Here is a 20,000-nt window from a genome sequence, read left to right on the forward strand (position 1 = left end):
AGAAAGCAGCACGGCCTATTTCCTGTTCGTCTGAATAATGTAGATGGTTCATGGGGAGACCCGGCATGTCTGCACATCAGGGAAGCTGAGTGCAAGCAAGACGGCGTGTGTGTGTGTGTGTGTGCGTGTGTGTGCGTGTGTGTGGTGTCTGCGGGTAACAGAGAGATACGCAAGCCAGAGAACAGATGGCTAGAGCAGAGAGCTCAGATATTACTGCCAGAACAGACGCTGAATCACTCAGAGGAAGAACACTGATTCTACCTGTTCTGACTGTGTGACATTCCTGTCTCCTGTTTCCCACCACGCTCTCTGTCTCTCTCTGTCTTCATTCTACCACTCACGCTAAACTTTAAAGATACATTAACAAACCTATTAAAGCCAAAACAATAAAAGACAGAATTTTGGAATTTTTGTTGTATGCATTAAAATGAAAGAAAGCACAACCTACCCCTGTTGGAGAATCCATGTTGATGTCCTCCTGGTGCCAAGTCCCTGAAGGCTTACACTTCGCCACCGATAACAAGTCAGCACTCTGGAACAATACAAGAAAAGCACCAAGAGCATTGACACAGTCAGCCTGAAGGGGGCGATGTTAGTTAGCAGTCCTCCTACCTCTTCTCACCAGCTGGTGGAAAAACATCCTCTAAGGAGTGCAAAACAAACCACTACACATGTTTAAAATGCAGGTTCGTGCCACCCGCGGTCCATGGTGAAACCTTGCCAAGCCAGGTCGTTGTTTCACAAGCGGTGTGTGTGTGTGTGTGTGTGTGTGTGTATTGGGGTGCTGTGTGTTTTCTGTTTTTGCAACTTCACAAAGACTTCACAGGGGGAGGCAAGGATATAAATATCGGTAGGCCGGGGCGAAGCACAGACTGCCTGGCTTTGATGCTCTCACACTTCTCTGAAGACGTGTTTTAACTCAACACTCCCTCTCTCCACTCTCTCTCTCTCCTCTCTCTCCCTCCCTCTTCCACTCTCTCTCTCTCCCTCCCTTTCTCCCAGTCTCCCTCTCCCTTGAGCTAAGGGGACAGGCGCGCACAAACACAGGATACAGCCATGCACCGTGGAGTTCACAACCCACTTCGCTTTATTACCCATAAACATTCTTTCAGACTTCAGGGAAATGACAAACAGACCCACTTTCTGGTTTCGGATCCACTTTCATGTACTTCACACAAACACACACACACACACACACACACACACACACACACACACACACACACACACACACACACACACACACAAACAAACAAACATATATGTTATGGCCTCAGTTAATCAACAGCTGCTTTCGGCATTTGTGTCAAAACATCAAATTTGCCACTTGATCCTTGATGTATCTGTGACCTCAGCTCTTGTCCTTGAGTCCTGAGGAAGCAGTATGTTTTGATCCCCAGCAGATTGGCCGAGTGTGTCTGAACTGCCTGTCGGGGGTGTTGATGGCTGACGTGCCTGTGCACGCACACCCTCTCTCAGATGTCCATGAATGACGCTCCAGGGATTCTGAGAGTGTCTGGCATTAGCACGGGCTGAACGGACAAGCGGGTTGGAGAGGGCTGGGGTGGGGTGGGCATCTCATGTCAAGCCCTAAAAATATCCGACGGTTTGGGGCGGCCCTGGGGGGGAAGGTGAGACGCCACCTCTGTGACCCTCCCTGCACCCCCTATCACCTCTCCCAAACAAACACATATGCTCACACCCACACCCACACAGACAGATACACACTATTGCCCACACCAGATAGGAATAGTATGGCTGGGAGCATTAACTCCACTGATACAGAGCATTACAGTAAGTCCTCTGATAAAAAGCTAGATGATGTCCATTATGAGTCTTTCCTAACATAGCTTTGGCTGCTTGAGAGCTTTCCCTATCATTGAGACACAACAGTGGCAGCTATCACCACCACTGCAATGTTTGGGTAAATGTGGTGCTTGTGACATTGGTACATGATTATTCAATGATTCAATGTTAATAAAATACAGTATGTGGCTATGCCTGTGCATACATGCCAATAGCATGGGTATAGCTTTACACTGTGTGTGTGTCTCCACCACTGGGTGAGTGAGAGAGGATTATCGTAAGTGACCCACAGTCACTTTATCGTAAGTGACCCACAGTCACTTTATCGTAAGTGACCCACAGAGTGAATGGAAGGCCAATATGGCTGTGCATTTACTCACTCACTCTCCCCTAGCACTGGATCAGGTGAGGTAAGATTAATGAACTCAGTCTGTGAGTCTGAGGGCGTAACTCACCGTAAGTGTTGGCATAAGTCAATTACGGGGTGACGGCGTGTATTTCTTTAGAGCCGAAGAGGCTGAACGGAGATGAAGTAAGTTGCGAGGTGACAGCATCCCCTTGGGCCAGTGCCAGGCGACGAGGCGCGAAGAGAGGAGGAGGAAGAGGAAGAGGAAGAGTAGGTGTTGTTGCCCGAAGGTGAGGAGTGACCACTACAAGAACAGAGTGGACAGGGCTCCTGGCCATCCTCCGCAGGCTTTTAAGCGCTATTCCGAGCACATCTGTAATTTATTCAAATTCACTATTCATTTTGTTGACACACACTTGGCTGAGGCTTCTGCACACTCAGTAAGTTCCAGAAACTCTAGAAGCTCCAGAAATATTTCTGTCTCTCGCTCAGACCCTTTCCCGTGTTGTTAAATCGCCTGAAAACTGAGAAGAGTGACCAGACGTGAGTGGAGGTGGAGTGACCCGCAGTAAAAATGTGTATCCCCGGCACACGCCTGCACGGGCCAAGTGCTAAAAGTATCCATTTAGTCCAGTGTGTCTGTTGTCCATGGCCTTAAGGTGAGTGAATGTGGGTGAAGTAAGGACTTTAATTTAATTTAATGTTTATTGTCTATGGCTATGTCTATGTCTAAAGTATGTCTATGTCTGTATTTAAAGTATGTCTATGTCTGCATGGGAAAGTAAGAAACGAAATTTCAAATTCTTTGTATGACCAGTGCATGTAAAGAAATTGACAATAAAAGCCGACTTGACTTGACTTGACTTGACTGTGCTTTAAAGGCGAGGTGAGGGGGGGGGGGGTGGGGGTTAAACTCACTGCGCAGCTGCGGTCGCGAGGCTGACTCCTCTGGCTGTGCAGGCTGCCGATCTCCGTCTGGGAGCTGGAGTGGGACATGCCCTCAAAAAACGGCCTGAAGGACGAAGGAGAGCGGAGTCAGAGGGAGAGGTTGCGTCGTGCACAGATGTCTACCGATGTTATGTCTCATTTCAATGTGTGTCTGTGTGTGCTTTGAGCAGGTATGACAAAAAACAAAAACTGTGGTTGTTTCAGTGATGCTGTTTTATTCAATATTTAGCCTAAACCCACCAGTGCATACAGTATATAAGGAACACAATTCAAGGTTCAGAGTGCTTGATTGCCTCTTTCGAGGTAATTTAGTAAGAGAGGCATTGTAGCAGGCACTGGGTGATTAAAATGGACCAGTCAGTAAGGTCAGATATAGACTGGACCAGACCTGGAGGGACCTGATCAGCACAAAGATGCATTGATGACAAACCTGTGCTAATTTAGACTAATAACAAAGCTGTTGAGATTTTGACTGAGGAGTTGTGATGCGGTGCGGAGCGTCTTACTTGAGTTTGGGTTTGGGTGTGCTCATGACGCTCTCGTTGTCCTCCATCTCGGGGCCACTGTCGCTCTGGTTGTCCAGGCTGTCGTACAGCAGGTCCAGATCCTCCTCCACCTCCTGGGTCTGGTCCACCGGGTCGGAGTCCAGAACCTGTCCATGAATACAGTTGTCAGAAGACTGTAAAGAATGATCTACATTTACATTTAGCAGACACTTTTACCCGAAGACAATTACAGTATATTACAAGGGCCATTGTCCCCGGAGCAAGTGCCTTGCTCAGGGGCACAATGGTGGAAGTCAGGAATTGAACCCACAATTTTTCAGGCTTCTGTATTCTAGCCCAACTCTTTGACCACGATGCTACCACCGCACAATCTATATATAAAGGTAAACAACAGACAGGAAGCCCACGCTGTGCCCTAGCCTAGTTTGCTCATGGAGAATGACATTATGGCAGTGTCTCTAAGATTGACACAAACATAATTATCCAAACAGCTTCCAACACAGAGATAAAAGAGGTAATTAGAACAAACGGAATAATTACTCTATGAACAATTGTGACAAACAAACTTCAACTCGTCTTCTCCACCTGCCTCCTCTTTCCAACTAAACACAATCAATAGCGATCATATCAAAAGTTAAGTTAAGTTAGGGGCACTGATCTGGATACTGGTAATCCCTCACTACTGAGACATGTAGCAAACAGAAAAGCCTTTATTAACTAATGAGAATGATGGGAATTAAAAATTCACTGCAGTTTTCATTTCAACTCAATCCTGCAATGTTGTCAGAAGCACATTGAACAAGCAAGAGAGTGGTGACAGAAATGAGCAAATAACTAAATAAATAACTAATACCGTGCAATTATAAATGTACCCCAAGGCACAACTTTAACCCTTAAAGGAGTACCGTCACACCAGTGTGACGGGAATGTTGAGAAATGAACGTTCTAAAGAATATCTGGGTTCATTGAATTCAACATAAATTTTAGAACCTTCAATTGTTGCGGAACTTAGAACGTTCAAAAACCTACACCTTTAAGGGTTAATTCTGCCATTCTAATTTGTCACAGACACAGGGATTCAACATACAGTATACTCATTACTGTCACTGCTCTGACCTACATTCTGCGATATATATATATGGGCATCCATACGTGCCATATCTTACACAAGCATGCTTCCAAGCTCTCCCTCCTAAACATGTTATGTGTGTCACTCACACACACGCATACTGTGCATTCAAATACATTGACAGAGAAGCTAACAAGTGCACAGTGGACTGCACTGTCTGTATGTCTGTGTGTTCTACGCATATCTCTCAAACCATTTGTCTGACCGACTTCCCACTTAGCAGGTGTTTTGTGATGGGCACAAGTGAGCGCAGTGTCAGTCTGGACAGTGTATGGATGAGAAATGCGAAATATAGAGTCAAAACAACCATCTTGCCGCTTTTGTTCCTCTCTTCTTGCTCTCCCCTCCCCCTACACACAGTTCTAACTCCACACCTGTAAAAGGTAGCTCAGGTGAGTGCAGGTTGAGTATGGAGTCGTCCGGAGGTGGAATAGGAGATATGATAAAAGGTGTTTCTGACCTCAACAACATGTGGACTGACACTGGGGCGTAGTGTTCATTCGAAACAAGATAAAAAAACAATGCGCTCAAACTTCCACTCTGCACACACTAAGCATACCCTGGCACTTATGTGAGGGACAATGAGGGACAATTCCAGCATCCCTGGATTAAAGGTAGTGTCACTCTTGAAGAGCATTCATAGTCTACTACGGGCAGTTCAGCAGAGGAGAGCGTGATGTCACTTAAACTGGATATGGCTCAGCTCAGCTTAATTAAAGAAGCTGCCAACATATCATTGGCCAATGGGATTTTTACAGGAATGGACATGGTTTGATAAACTACACTACAAATTAAAAAAAAGACATTGCATTAGTACATACTGAAAAGACCTGGATTCCTTTACACACTCACAACCCGTGGCACACGCATACTCCTTCACAATTGCATTGCAGCTGTAGGTCCACACTGATCCAGTGCAATTGTAAAGGCAGCTGAATCATACACCATTATGGTTTTGATAAAAATCAAGCATATGCACAAAACACACACACACACACACACACACACACACACACACACACATCCTTCATTCTTGTAGCTGTGCAATGTCTTAAAATGCCACCCAATGGCAAAAAACATATGTGGTCAAAAGCGAGTAAATGTACGAGGATAAATGTGAAAGGTTATGAAAACAAACAGGGCCATGAGAGGTACGAGCCCTGTATAAGCTGCCGTCTCTGATCCTGCTTTGCCGTAGTATTGGCGAGTGGACCTGAAGCATGGAGGATACTATTTCCAGGCAGCCTGAGCTTCAACTGTCCGCTGGCAGCGAAATCGGCAGCTTACCAATCGGACCATTAAGACCCAGACTTGGCAGAGTGCACAGCAGGCTCTCTCTCTCTCTCTCTCTCTCTCTCTCTCTCTCTCTCATGCTCTCCGTGGGGGTGGACGTATTTACATCTGTCAATAGACTGCCCTGCACTCTCCATTGAAAAGATTAAAATGTGTTAACAAGGGGATTGGAGAAATTGACAGAAATCTGCCAAGGAGAATTGTGCCATGGGCAGATCTGACCCCTAAAGTGTAAAATTCAAACCCAACTGCATGCAATTTCTCTCTCTCTCTCTCTCTTTCTCTCTCTCTCTCTGTCTCTTTCTGTCGATCCCTCCCGCCCTATCACACACACAAACACACACACACACACACACACACACACACACACACACACACACACACACACACACACACACACACACACACACACACAACATACAGGCAGAGGCATTTCGACACTAAAATACATTCACTGATCATACAAAACAATGACCATTATCTATCTTTACTCTGTTTCAAACAAAAATAAATTCAGCCTGACTAATTACTTCACCACTTGCAGCTCTGGCTAGTGCTAACTGCCACTGAGAAAAAGAGAGAGCAGAGCGCTGAACCCATTCAGCTTAAGCACCCATCTGCTTGTCAACTTTCTATCCCTGAACAAGAACCCGTACATGGGGCGAAGTCCGGTCCCTTAATGTTGCTGCAACACAGCACAATTATGGTCCTGCGCCTACTGGGCCATGACCAAAGCCACAGGAGTTAAGCGCAGCCACCATGTGGATGGACAGGCGAGCTAATGAACTCAGGCCGAAATGGAATTAGCAGGCACACAGTAAACAGAGGGTAATGGATTTATTGCTAGGGGCTAACGCTAATGGCATTCATTATTAGTTGTACTGTAGGGGACACTAAGGACAAGAGGGGTTTTCCAAAGGGGCCTGTAGATGAATACTGTGTGTGTTTGTGTGTGTGCGTGCGTGCGTGTGCGTGTGTGTGTGTGTGTGTGTGTGTGTCTGTGTGTTTGTGTCAAATGTGAACATTTGTTTTCAATCCCTATCAACTACTTTGACTTGCCTGCTTTATCTTTTTCTTTAAGGTCTTTCTGAATGATTATAAGGCCTCCTACATGGAGGTTAGTGACAAATAATCTTACTTCCTGAATGACCACAGGGTCACAATGATGATGTACACAAATACTTACCTGAGAATCATCCAATAGGAGAAAAGATAGAGACAGAGTAGAGAGGACGGCCTATCTTTGTCACCACTCTCTTTCATGAAGGCGGGGGAAAACTACTGACAGTGGGTTTGGAGTTGGGGACTTTGCAGTCATGACTCACCTCGTCAGTCACCTTGAACCTCTTGAGTAAGGCCACAAACTTCTGCTTGAAGTTGGGTTGCTGTTGAAGAGGGGAGAGGAACCAGCACAAGTGTTAATTGACTGAGAGGCTGAACAGAGGGAGCTAATTTACCGTGACACATTATAGCTGCGTGAGGGAAAGGGAGGGGTGGGGGCGCTTCAAAGGCGGCTTCTCTCTCTCTCTCGCTCTCTCTCTCTCTCTCTCTTTCTCCGCCATTACGAGCGCCTCACCACACTTCCTCCGTGACCGTTGTCACAGCAATTGTGCGCTCCCCGGATTAGTCATTCACTGCGGCTCTATATAAAGAGCATTTCTTTTTGGTCTCACTTGCAAGCGCCGGGCGCTCCGCTAAGTGCTGCTAACGCTCAGAGAATGCCAGCTGACTTCTCCCCATGGAGACGCCAACCCACACTCTGAGCTTACCTTTCCTCTGCTGTTAATTGATTTCAAAGTCTGCCTCAGTCCCCCATTAAAGGGCATCTTTTTTTCTGTCTCCTAGAGAGGCGTCTATTTTTAACTTTAAGGTGGAAAACAGGCTGAATAGGCCCTCGAATGGACGAGGCAGTGCATTAAGTCAGCTGTTCAAAGTCTTGAAAGAATAGTAGGCTATAATAATAAAATCTTGGCAAAACAGATTGTATTGATACTGTCTGTTCTGGTATGCAAATATGAACCTAAATTCTTACTAGGGTTGAAATTTAGTGGCCAGCTGATTATGTGAGCTCACCCTTGTCATCGAGGTTGTTCTGATCATTTTCCTCCGTGACTTCTTCGGCTTCCGTACCTCATCATCCTCATCGTATATGTCCTACAAGTTTTGGAAAGTCATGCATCATATTTTTGCTCTGTATGGTATTACAACTTAATTGTCGACCAGTCTGTGTCTTAATGAACCACTGGGTATCCTACAGTGGCACTGCATGTAAAAGTTTTAATGAAGATTACCTGTCCATGCACCGCATCGTCACTGGCCTCCTGTTCTGAGGAATAGCTGTCATCATCCTCCTCGGAATAGTTATCCATATCAGGAGAGCGATCTGTTATAGATACATACACACACACGCGCGTGCACACACACACACACACACACACACACACACCACACAGACACACACACACACCACCCCCCCCCGACACACACACAACACACACACACAGACACCCCCCCCCCCCCACACACACACACACAGACACACACACACACCACCCCCCCCCCACACACACACACACACACACACACACACACAGAGAGAGAGAGAGAGAGATAGAGAGAGAGAGAGAGAGAGATCAGGTCACTGCTTTTAAGCACACACCTGATGTTTGACCACTGAGCACTGTTGATACTAAACACATCCTGTGGCCTGCTGTTATGCAACAGCCAGACTGTGTGACCGAGGACGGACACCTGATACCTGCTGCCCCTGCTGCTCGCATTAACTCTTCCCAGCCCGTCACTTAAGGACAGCACTCTGACCTATGACACTTCCATTTATAGCCTGTATGTAGATCCTTGTGCTTGGGTCGCGACTAAAGTTTTTATGGGTGTGTGCGCGTTTGTTTGTGTTTGAGTATGTGAGTGAATGATACAAGGTGAGAGAGAGAGAGAGATAAAAAGTTAGATAGAGAGAGAGAGAGACGGATAGAGAGAGAGATAGAGAGAGAGAAAGAGAGAGAGGGGGAAAAGTCAGAGTAAGACAGAGACGGCAAAAAAGCAAAGAGTGTGACAGGTGCCCTGACACTAGTCCAACGATCAGCTGGTCAGCTAACACGCTGAGAGAAAGGCAAAACCTGCTCCTGGACTCCAGCAACACAATCAAGAGCTTCCAAATCCAGGAGGCCCCATGTCATTAGGAAAAGTGCAGCACAGTATGGAAAAGCTCATTCACAGTGGATCATTTTATGCACATGTACTGTAGGGCATCTGCATCAGACGTCAAATCCCGCAGATAATCGCACAGACCCCGCAATGAACTCAGCCATGCTTGTGCTTGTCCATCAGAGAAGTGATCGCCTCAAGTACGCAACACATTCTCAAGTATCCTCGAAACTCTCCGCTTTAATCTCTTGAGACTGTACTGGACAAAATAATCTGCCTCCCACCGAAACAAGTGATCCGATCACTCTAAAAAGGGGAGAGTCAGTGAGCACTCTGAATGGGACGCCCACTGCGTCAGGCTGTTTTTGCAGAGAGACTGAAACATGGGTTGGTGATTGCGGGCGTGATGTCCTGAAAGCAGAGACGCGGGGCTGTGTTCCAGTACTGTCCCTGCAGACCTGATGTCTGTGGGATGAAATCAACACATGCAGGTCCTCTGACGCTATGGTTGATGGAGACAGACAGAGAGAGCGAGAGAGCAAGAGAGAGAGAGAGAGAGAGAGAACATACTGTATGGGAGAGAAGAGGTGGGAGAGACTCAAATCTGGTCACAAAATCTGTGTGTTAACAGGAATGTAAATATATGAGCAGATATATGTCAGTATGTACATGATGTTTCTGTAATGTGTAATGTTTCAAATGTTTCAAACTCACACCCATTACAGTAGTGCCACTGAGAAAAGTACATTTCTCTTGGATCACATATTGCATGTGCTGCAATACACCCTCTGATCTCCAACTACAGCAAACACATCACACTAACTGTAGGACAGACTGTAGGACAGACAGGGCCATTAAACAGCCTTCACTCTAAGATTAAGCAGGCTTGTAACAGATGGGTGTCCAATCTGACCAGCAGGAGAAGGAAGGGTGCTAGGACGCTGGGACACACCTGAGGTCTTGGTTTTGGGCCCGGCCTGGCCGCTGCTATCCTCGTGGTCGATCGGCTGGCTGGACAGAGAGAACACGCTGATCTCGGCCACGCGGGCCGGAGCCTCCTTCACGTTGCTATGGAGACCTAGGATCTGGCCTCCTTCCGTAGGATGCTGCATCACCTGAGTGTGGCAGGAGAGGGAGAGGCTGTGGTCATGGGTAATGTCCTGATGTGTCTATATGTTTTACAGTCACTCAGACACTTGTGTAGTTGATAAATGATGCACAGTCAGGACTACACAGCACTTTGGCAAATTGGGGGAGGGAGACAATGTGTCTTTCTGTCCTCTAAGGGACTCAAAGGGTCATCGTCTGAGAAAAAAAAATGCTGTCCTTCCGTTGACACCATGCTAATAATCCACTCAATTCCCTTTTTGTACTATCAAGTACTATCACATGCATTAGCAACAGACAATTCTTTCATTTGATCACAATCTTTTACCGTGGGACGAATACTTATGTAATATAATTGAAGCAGGTATACAGTAACTGATATATGAAAATTATTCCATATAAATGTAATTTCTATAAGGGATACAATTACTGGGGAAATGGCTCATTATTAGTCCTGTATAAATGGAGCCTCTGTATCCCCTAATTGTTTATTTGTTAACCAGCCCGTAAAAGGCTCTCCACAATTAACTTTAAAAGATTGTAAAAGTTGCTTATATAGCAGGCCTGCATAAATGAAACTGTGATGTTGGCAATCCTATAAAATGTAAGTACCTCACTGTTTTAGTCTATTTTAGAGCAAATAAAACTAAATCACACAATTGTTCCTTACAATCAATGATGTGATTCATTATGCTATCCATCCCTTGAAATCAATGTTTAAAAAGGGAATAAAACTATGGAGTTAAGCAGAATGCCTATGCTCATTCATTCTTGCTTTAGAGAAGCTTCGCTCCCTCTGCATTTTTTCATCATAAAAGGTACAATATTGCCTATAAAAGCCATGTGACGTTGATCCAGAAATTGAATTTAACTTTCTTTCCTCTTGAAACAAAAGGAAAAAAAGAAAGCATGTTGTGACACTGGAGCTGTCAAACTAACTTAATGTCAGCTACACCTCCAGGTTTAGAGTGAATCCTTCATTTCTTACAGTAGTTGGGCCTGAATTCCACAAGCCTTCAATCATAGCCCAAGCCCCCTGCCTGCAAACTCCCTGACCTAAATACTGTCAGGTGTATAGCTCCAATCCCTCTCTCTCTCTGTCTCTTTCTCTCTCTCTTTCTCTCTCATTTGCTCGTCGCCTCCGGATTGTAGTACACTTTGAATTTAAGAGACTAACTGAGCATAATTTAATCCAGGGACTGTACATCTCTGCACTAGCAAGGGTACATTGATCACTGACCATGTTTGTGCAATGTGCGGTTATTGACAAAGTCCTATTTTAAACAAAAACATGTCTATTGAACCGCCGCTTTTTATTTTTTTAAAGAAAATCCTTTCTGAATATAAATATAAACACACACACACACACACACACACACACACACACACACACACACACACACACAAAGATCTTGGCGAACAAGAAACAGCACATTTGCTGTATGTTTACCCTTCTTATTCGAAGAGACAGTGTTGGTCTTTGGTTTGGACAACATCCCGAGGCTTTAGCACAGTTCACCACAGAAGAACACTGTGTGGTATTCTTTTCCCTCATAAGAAAGACAGCTTACAGTTTCACAGCTTGCTTCCAGCTTTAAAAAACGCCAGCCACTCTGGCACAATAACAAATGGGCAATGCTTTCACTATAGGATTTAAAGATCAGTGTCTCCATTCCTCTAAAACTGGTAGGCTATGAAAATCAATAGGTGATGCTTTTGAGTTTAGGTTCCTTTCCCTTTTGAGAGAACTCAAGGAACCTGACAATAGTCTGCCAGCAGGAGTGTACAGTAATTTCATGTGTATTAGCCGCACTGCAGGACAGTGTTTTATGCCGGTTAAAAAAAAACTAAAACATATTAGTACCATATTAACTGACGTCGTGTATTAACCTCATAGCTGAAGAAATGTTGCAAAATCAATGTATAAACCGTGGCTAATAGTTGGGAAATTTTGATAGTTTCCACTGGACTCTTCAGGCCAGAAGAATCGAAAGATGGTGAGATTTGTTTAGTGATGATAACACCATGATTACGCTGAGGGATTCACTGGCATTGTGATCAAGAACTATTCTGGGCATGGGGGGTGGGAGGGGGGGTGCAGGAGACTCTGCTGTGGTTACAGAGAATGGAGGAATACCACTGACACGAGATTAGTACTGAAAGTGCAATGGCAACACCTCCCCACACACACACACACACACATGCATATGCACACATACATTTCTTTCATAAAGACACACACACACACACACACACACACACAGACCAGGTATAATACATGTATACATATTATATAAAAGCACTTTGATTTAAAAATAAAATTGAATTTAAAAGAAAATTTCTGAACAGTTACATATGAAATAAAGTCCAGATGGTCAAAAATCATACACTGCAGTGCACTTTGAGATTATCATTAATACAATCCCCTAAACCCATCATTTTAAGAAGCCTCAGCACACTCTGATTCTCAGATACACTAGTTATAAATAATACCAAACATCCTTTGTAAATCTTTAACATTTTACTGTCTCTTACAGCCCAGACAACACCTGTCTCAGGGTAGTCTGATTAATGTGGAATGAATAATGTATTACAGAATGAGGACATCACAGAAGTTACCACAGTTCCCAGCAACAACAACAACAACACGTTACATTTATATTGCGCTTTTCTCAACACTCAAAGTGCTTCACATGGAAAGGGGGACCTCACTAACCAACACCAGAATGATTATTACAGAATGATTATTAATGATATTACAGAATGAGGAAGTCACAGCAGTTACCACAGTTTCCCAGCAGCATTTACTGTACATATTTACTGAGGTAGCGTTGCCGCCAGGCTTGGAATTTCACCATTCTGGGGGCAAGGCCACTTGGCCTTCAGTTGGGTATATTTGGTGGGGGGCACAAAGGCCACATGTCAGGGCACCAAGGCCAAAGTTAACTATACAGTAGGCTATAAAAATGATCAAAGTTGTATTTAGCCCATTCACTGCAGTAGACCTGCATCACTGCCTATGAAACATTACAAAAACATGAAACATGGCATATTACATAGAACTGTAAATCATCTGATCATCTAATAATTACAGATATCTAGGCAATATATAACATTTATTTTATATTTGGCCTGCTATGAAATCATGTATTGAACAGAAAAGCACAGCTCAGCTTTAAGAAACTCAAATAGCCTAGATGCATGCTTAGCATTTTGTGATCACTACTTTCACAATTCTTAGTCAGCTGTCCTCTGATTTACTAATATCTACGCGATATTTGTAACATTTATTTTGTATTTGGCCCGTTATGAAATAATGTGGAACAATTTAAACACATTGTAAAACTTAAAGCACAAATTTTGAGACATCCATGCATGTCGAAATTTACTGCAAATTCAAAACTGGATTACTCTGGAACGGCTAACTGTACAGGGGACTGCTTTACACCTTTGTGTTCGGTAAGGTCTGCTGTTTGCTATGGTTTGTCATGTGTTAAAAGAAGGGTTCGTGAAGTATTCCACAGAGATGAATAGGTAGGGAGATCATGGACGCATAACCTTCAGTAGAATGTATGATTAAATTGAATTATATTTACTTTTCTGGCGAACCGTTCAACACAGCAATTATCGGGTAACATCGTTTAAAAGCTGAGAAAAAGCTCTTTCATGTGATACTGGTGATGTCTGTGTGATGCATAGGCTATGGGTGAATTTGGACGCACTTTCTTTCTTGCGCTGTCACTTTCTCCACTGCGTAAAATACTAAATTAATTTGCGCTGTGAATGCTAAGATTATTTTGACAGGCCACAGGCTAAATAAAAATCGCTATTAGTAGGACGCAAAGCAGAATAGTGAAAGAAGGGGGCACCAAGGCCACCGTGGCCTGTAAACCTCTGATTTTAAAAGGGGCCTCACGGCCAACGCAAGGGGCTACGACGGCCATGGCCGTCGTGGCCGCCATGAAATTCCTACCCTGGTTGCCGCATATCTCACCTCGGCCATGTTGATGACCCCCACCGCAAGTGTCTTATAGCCCAGGATGGTGCGGTTTTTGTAGCGCTTCCGTCTCTGCAGCATGATCTGAAGCCGGTTGGCGTCCCTCTTCAGGAAATGGGGGTACTGCCGAGAACAGATAATCTTCATTAGCAAACAACAGGCCATTACCAGGTGTTTAGTTCAACCATTCAACTGCACCCGCTACTGGGCTTAATTTTACGGGAGGAAAGGACAGTGATTATAGGGCCAAGTAATGGCTGAGATTAGAGAGAGCAAAGTAGAAAACAGAGGGAAACAATTAGGGAGGAAGAAAGAGAGAGAAAGAAGTAAAAGGATGGAGAGAATTGGAGAATTGGAGAAAGATGGGTGAACACATTCTCTAGTACTCTGCTCCCTGGGTTTCGCACGCAGCCTCTTACCTGTAGGGAGAAGGTGAGCTCCAGGTCCGTCTCCATGAGGCCACTGGGGGGGAGGACATACTCATTTGACCTCAGGACACGCTTGGAGCCCTAAAAGGCAGAAGAACACAATTACAATACAATTACAGTCTTTACTTCACATCAGATCCCATAATGACATGGATACGGTGCAAAGACTACAGAAATAAACAAATAGTCAGATTAGATAGGAAAGTTACACACAAAGAATTCAATATGGTGTATTTATATCAGATGCATTTCTTTCAACTAACATCCTCCAAAAATATATTTCTCATGGCCTTCTGTGGTAAATTAATCAAAGCTTACACAACAAGGTCTATTAATCTTTTCAGTCTTTTTCAGGCTACCCTTTATATCCTGTTGTGCAAGCTTTTCTCAAGAAAACATCCCTGCTCCCAGCAGTCTAATAGCCTAGAAGATATGGTCAATTAATTGTCACATATAGCTGATTAACACTGATCTGACCCCAACACCCCAGGGCAAATGATTCTGCCCCCAAAAAGCAACTTGTTCAGCAACATTTAGCTGGAAGAGAAGTTTCTGTAAAGGTCCAGAGTCTATTCGGAAGGCTCTTGATCACAGGACCCTATCCAGCTGGTACCAGGGCTGCCATTTGACCATGGCCGTGTCCCCAGTTGAACTCTCATTACCGAATTAAGACTAGACAGCTGATTCCCCTCTGCTAACCTTATTAGAGGCGTCTGGCTGCTCGCAAGAGCAGCAGCTCGCTAGCGCATCCTGTCTGAAAGAGCTGGCACTTGCCCCCGGAGCGGTGTTTGGTTGTTTTGGATGTTTTGTATCGGCGTTAATGTGGCCTGGTTTCACTTGTGTACGTGAGGAGATGTAAAGGTTGTGCCTTAAGCAGTGACAGAGCACATGATGCACGGCTGGCTACTAGTCAGAGAATAACTAGATGTACCGCAGAGCGGTACAAAATATGACTGCCGCCCAGTCCAGCACATGTTTTCCACAAAAATAAGTCACGCTGAAAGGCATATATGATTCTAACTGTCTCACTGAATTGCATTATGCACACTCAATTCTCACTGGTATCTGCTAGACAACAAGTACCAAAACATGATTAGTTCATAGATTTCACATGTAATATACATTTTATACAACCCCACCCCCATCTTGCCTGTTCATAATTCTGAGAAATTCTTGAATTGTGTGCATGTGTGCGTGTACATGTTTATGTTTATGTGTGTGTGGGTGTGTGGGTGGGTGTGTGTGCGTGCATGTGCATGTGCTTGTGTGTTTGCCTGTTTATGTGCCTGTGTGTGTGCATGTGCATGCATGTGTACATATGTCTACTGTGTGAGTATGTGTCATACGTAGGATTACTGTGAATGTTTGTGTGTGCGTGTGTATCTGTTTATGCACATGTGTGCATATGGAATGGGTTTACATGACCCCTGGAGGCAAACATACGCAACAAATTGGTCATCCTAGGCCCTACGGTTCTCAAGATATTCACAGAAAACTGTGTCTGCCCTACCCTCCTTTAGGGGGGTCCAGTCCAGCGGGGGGGCTACAGATCAAAACGAAAAGCGATGGTTCCATGCTATCCATGTGGGGTTACATGCCCACCAAGTTTCGTGTACCCCGGTCTTTCAGTGTCCTGGGAATCCTTGTTGGTGTACGGTCACTAAATGTACACATAAATTATTTTATTGTAAGGCCCCAATGAACGAAAGTCCACTAAACTTGGTATGCATTCGGAGGGTGTCATAATGATCCTACACTTTCAATTTCGTGCAGTTTTGACCATGTCAGCCAGAGATATTGTGATGAAAACACCTAATGTTTTGCTTTTTAATTTTTAACTAGGTGGCGCTATACATGAAATAAGTGGTAATGGGATAGGTTGACATGCCCCCTTAAGACCAACATACAAAAAAAAAAGGTGGACCTCCTAGGCCCTACGGTTCTCGAGATATTCACAGAAAACTGTCTCCGGCCACCTACAGGCCAGTTGGTGTATAGTAACATAAATTAATTTATTGTGTGGCCCCCCATGAACGGAATTCCACGAAACTTGGCGTGCATTCAGAGGGTGTCATAATGATCCTACAGTTCCAATTTCGTGCAGTTTTGACTATGTTAGGTCACAGATACCTGCGATTACAACACCTCCTTTTTACTTTTTTGTGTTTAACTAGGTGGCGCTATACATAAAATGAGTGGTTATGGAATGGGTTGACATGGCCCCTTGAGATCAACATACAAAAAAAAAATGGTCCTCTTAAACCCTACGGTTCTCGAGATATTCACAGAAAACTGTGTCTGCCCTACCCTCCTTTCGGGGGGTCCAGTCCAGCGGGGGGGCTACAGATCAAAACGAAAAACGATGGTTCCATGCTATCCATGTGGGGTTACATGCCCACCAAGTTTCGTGTACCCTGGTCTTACAGTGTCCCGGGAATCCTTGACGGAAATTTGACATGCGAAAAAAAAAAAAAAAAAAAAAAAATCTGACTAAACCTATATGACCGCCGCTTCGCTGTGCGGCGGTCATAATTAGGAAGAATGGGGCCATTTTGAGTGAGGATCCACACTGAGGTCGAGTGGTTAGGGGGGGAAATGATGCGCAAAACCACCATCAGTCTGCACATCCAAGAGCATCCGCAGGATCTGGTGCTTTCAAATGGTCACACGACCGAGAAATGAAGTGCTACTACGCTGTCAGACACGCAGTTGAGCTGAGCCGGAGGCAGAGTTTACAGAAAGTACTGTACATGTCCCTGTGTGGGACAAACAGGGTTTCTGTTGCTCTGTGACTGACAGAGGAGCTGAGGCATCTGATTAGCCTCCACATAAGACCCTTCAGTGTAAACTCTCACAGCTGCCTGAGAGCCAGACAGGGCGGACAAATCGTGCCTGTGGGAGAAGACAGGGTGCCTTCCCAGGAAACCGACACCTTGATTAATGTTACACTAATAACATGTTGTAATGATTACAGTAATACGGTAATATATTCATTTATATACAGTATTCAGCCCCAGTGGTGGACAAAGTACACAAATCCTGTACTTGAGTGAAAGTTGAAATGATTCGGCACAGACATAGTCATTCATTGAGCCTTTCTCCTCCATTCAAGGACAAAACCAGCTAATAATTGTTGTATGTAGAAAGAACTAAAAACAAACTAATGTGATATCTTAGATACTTCAAAGTAAACACATTTTTCTCTGTTGAATGCTTTACACTTTCGGACCAAATCAAGATGTTCCCTTTTGTGTTTGATAGTGTCAGATTGTCTATCACTGTCTATCATTTGCTCGATGGCGTCAAGAGGCTAGTTATGGTAACATAAATATTGTGAAAAGGGGTCAACCAGGTACAGTAAATAGTGGATATAACAATAACATAGGTTAGGCAACACCATTATTTAAAGCCTAGAAAATATACATGTAAGTACACATGTATTTGGACAGTCTTTTTTCCAAAAGGAACTTCAGCTGTACTTCAGCTGTCACAAAATGTAGTGGAGTAAACATTTGGCCTTGAAATGTACTGGAGTAAAAGTAAAAAGTTTAACAAAATTGAAATACTCAAGTAAAGTACAGATACATGAAAAAGCGACTTAAGTAATTGAGTAAATGTACTCAAGTAATGTCCACCACTGTTCAGCCCATATGTGATTCAGCATGAACATGCATGCTTTACAGCAACAAACAACAAAAGAACTATTTGTCAATCTGACCTATACATAGGTAATCTAATCTATTTAGGAGCTACAATATATATGCCCATGTGAATGATTGCCCAGAGGGTAAACCACGAAGGAGACCTGCATGTTTAAAATCAACCATGGTCTAACTAGAGATACCCAGACACATTAATGAAGAACATTCGGTAACACTTTACTTGACAGTATCGACATAAGAGTGACATGACACTGTCATGAAACATGAACCCTAACCCTTATCCTAACCTCTAACCCTAACCCTAACCCTAACTCTAATCCTAACCCTAAACCTAACCCTAATCATAACCCTAACTTGTTATGACAAAAACCAAATGTCACTTAATAACAGAATCGTTGTCATAAACGTTTATGACTTGTTTATGACGCGTTCATGACAGTGTCATGTCACTCTTATGTCGATACCTTCAAGTAAAGTGTAACCAAACATTCAATAACATTTACAGTAATCGTACTGTTCACTTCACTTCATGTCACCATGCAAATCTCTGTGAAGAACTGTGTGTAATACTATCTAAAGATATTTGAATTAGATTATCTATATGTGTACATGCATACACAAACATGCCTTTACAAATATGTGAGACAGAGAGTCAAAGTGAGAGTGACATCGGGCAAGGCTGGTTTTCGGCTGCCAAATGGTTTAAGCATAGTTTAAGCTGCCAGATCAGCCTAGGACAGCAGGGATCCATCTCTTTTAATGTCCCTCTCTGGGGAGCAGTCTTGCCTTGTTACCAGGCTGGACCTGAGGACTCTGACACTGACAAGACACAAACCAGCTCTTACTAACAACTGCTGGCATATAAATAACATTAATTGTACTGGCGAGTCAGAACAAGTCTATGTGCAAAAATAGATGATGGCAATTACTTTAGTATCCATGGATTGCAACTTTCAGCAATCCCACAGCACTATAATGAGGGATGAGCAATCAAAGCAGAGGCCTTGAATTGATACTGTAGGAGGGGTTATTTTGGAATAATAACAAAGCACAACTTCTAACTCGATATGATCTCTATTTATGAGCTAACGGGTATGAACAATTCAGCACTGCAAATACCACAGCATGTGACCACCTTATCCAGCATAGCTTTCAATGTTTAATCAATATTTAATCAGACATGTATAATTTAATGCTAACTGCACTGCACTGAAACAATGCGGGGAGACAGCTCAAACTGGACACCATCTGGTCTCGAACGGCACACATGACTTTTTACGACTGCAAGCGTAGCCTACATTCTGGGCCCAGAGCATGGAGCTGTACACGCCCGCAGGGCTCTCGCTCTCCAGTCGAGTCAGGTTTACAAACCTAGACGTCATTATGATGTCATAATGGTGCAATGTGACAGCCAATGTCCAAGAGTCATAACTCATGCGGGGACGGGAAGGATTTTTAAATTTTATTATTATTTAAGCTCTTAGGCAAAGCAAAGCCAAGCAGGGAAAGGACCATGCAGGCAGTGCTTAATAGTGTAAAGCTCTACGCGGGGACTCACTCAGAACAGGATGTTCTGCCGAGTAGTGTCTTTATCATGAACGTGAGAGCAGGTGATT

The 20,000-nt window shown here is 44.0% G+C and overlaps 1 protein-coding gene across 1 annotated transcript in view; it reads right to left on the reverse strand.

Annotated features, from left to right (window-relative positions):
• LOC143124471 (phosphofurin acidic cluster sorting protein 2) overlaps positions 1 to 20,000 on the reverse strand; it is a 68,136-nt gene that overhangs the window by 16,746 nt on the left and 31,390 nt on the right. Inside the window, exons 3-11 of the mRNA XM_076286034.1 lie at positions 14,714 to 14,803; positions 14,292 to 14,417; positions 10,143 to 10,305; positions 8,320 to 8,411; positions 8,102 to 8,182; positions 7,354 to 7,413; positions 3,607 to 3,752; positions 3,071 to 3,164; positions 449 to 532 (exon numbers count right to left, since the gene is read on the reverse strand). Of these exons, the coding sequence (XP_076142149.1) occupies positions 449 to 532; positions 3,071 to 3,164; positions 3,607 to 3,752; positions 7,354 to 7,413; positions 8,102 to 8,182; positions 8,320 to 8,411; positions 10,143 to 10,305; positions 14,292 to 14,417; positions 14,714 to 14,803 (936 nt within the window). The remainder of the gene's footprint in view (positions 1 to 448; positions 533 to 3,070; positions 3,165 to 3,606; positions 3,753 to 7,353; positions 7,414 to 8,101; positions 8,183 to 8,319; positions 8,412 to 10,142; positions 10,306 to 14,291; positions 14,418 to 14,713; positions 14,804 to 20,000) is intronic.

This window comes from Alosa pseudoharengus, unplaced genomic scaffold (genome assembly GCF_046254945.1).
Source record: "Alosa pseudoharengus isolate Yale_2024_CS ecotype anadromous, Long Island Sound unplaced genomic scaffold, YU_APseudo_1.1 YU_APseudo_1.1_scf_15, whole genome shotgun sequence".
Classification (NCBI taxonomy): Eukaryota; Metazoa; Chordata; class Actinopteri; order Clupeiformes; family Clupeidae; genus Alosa; species Alosa pseudoharengus.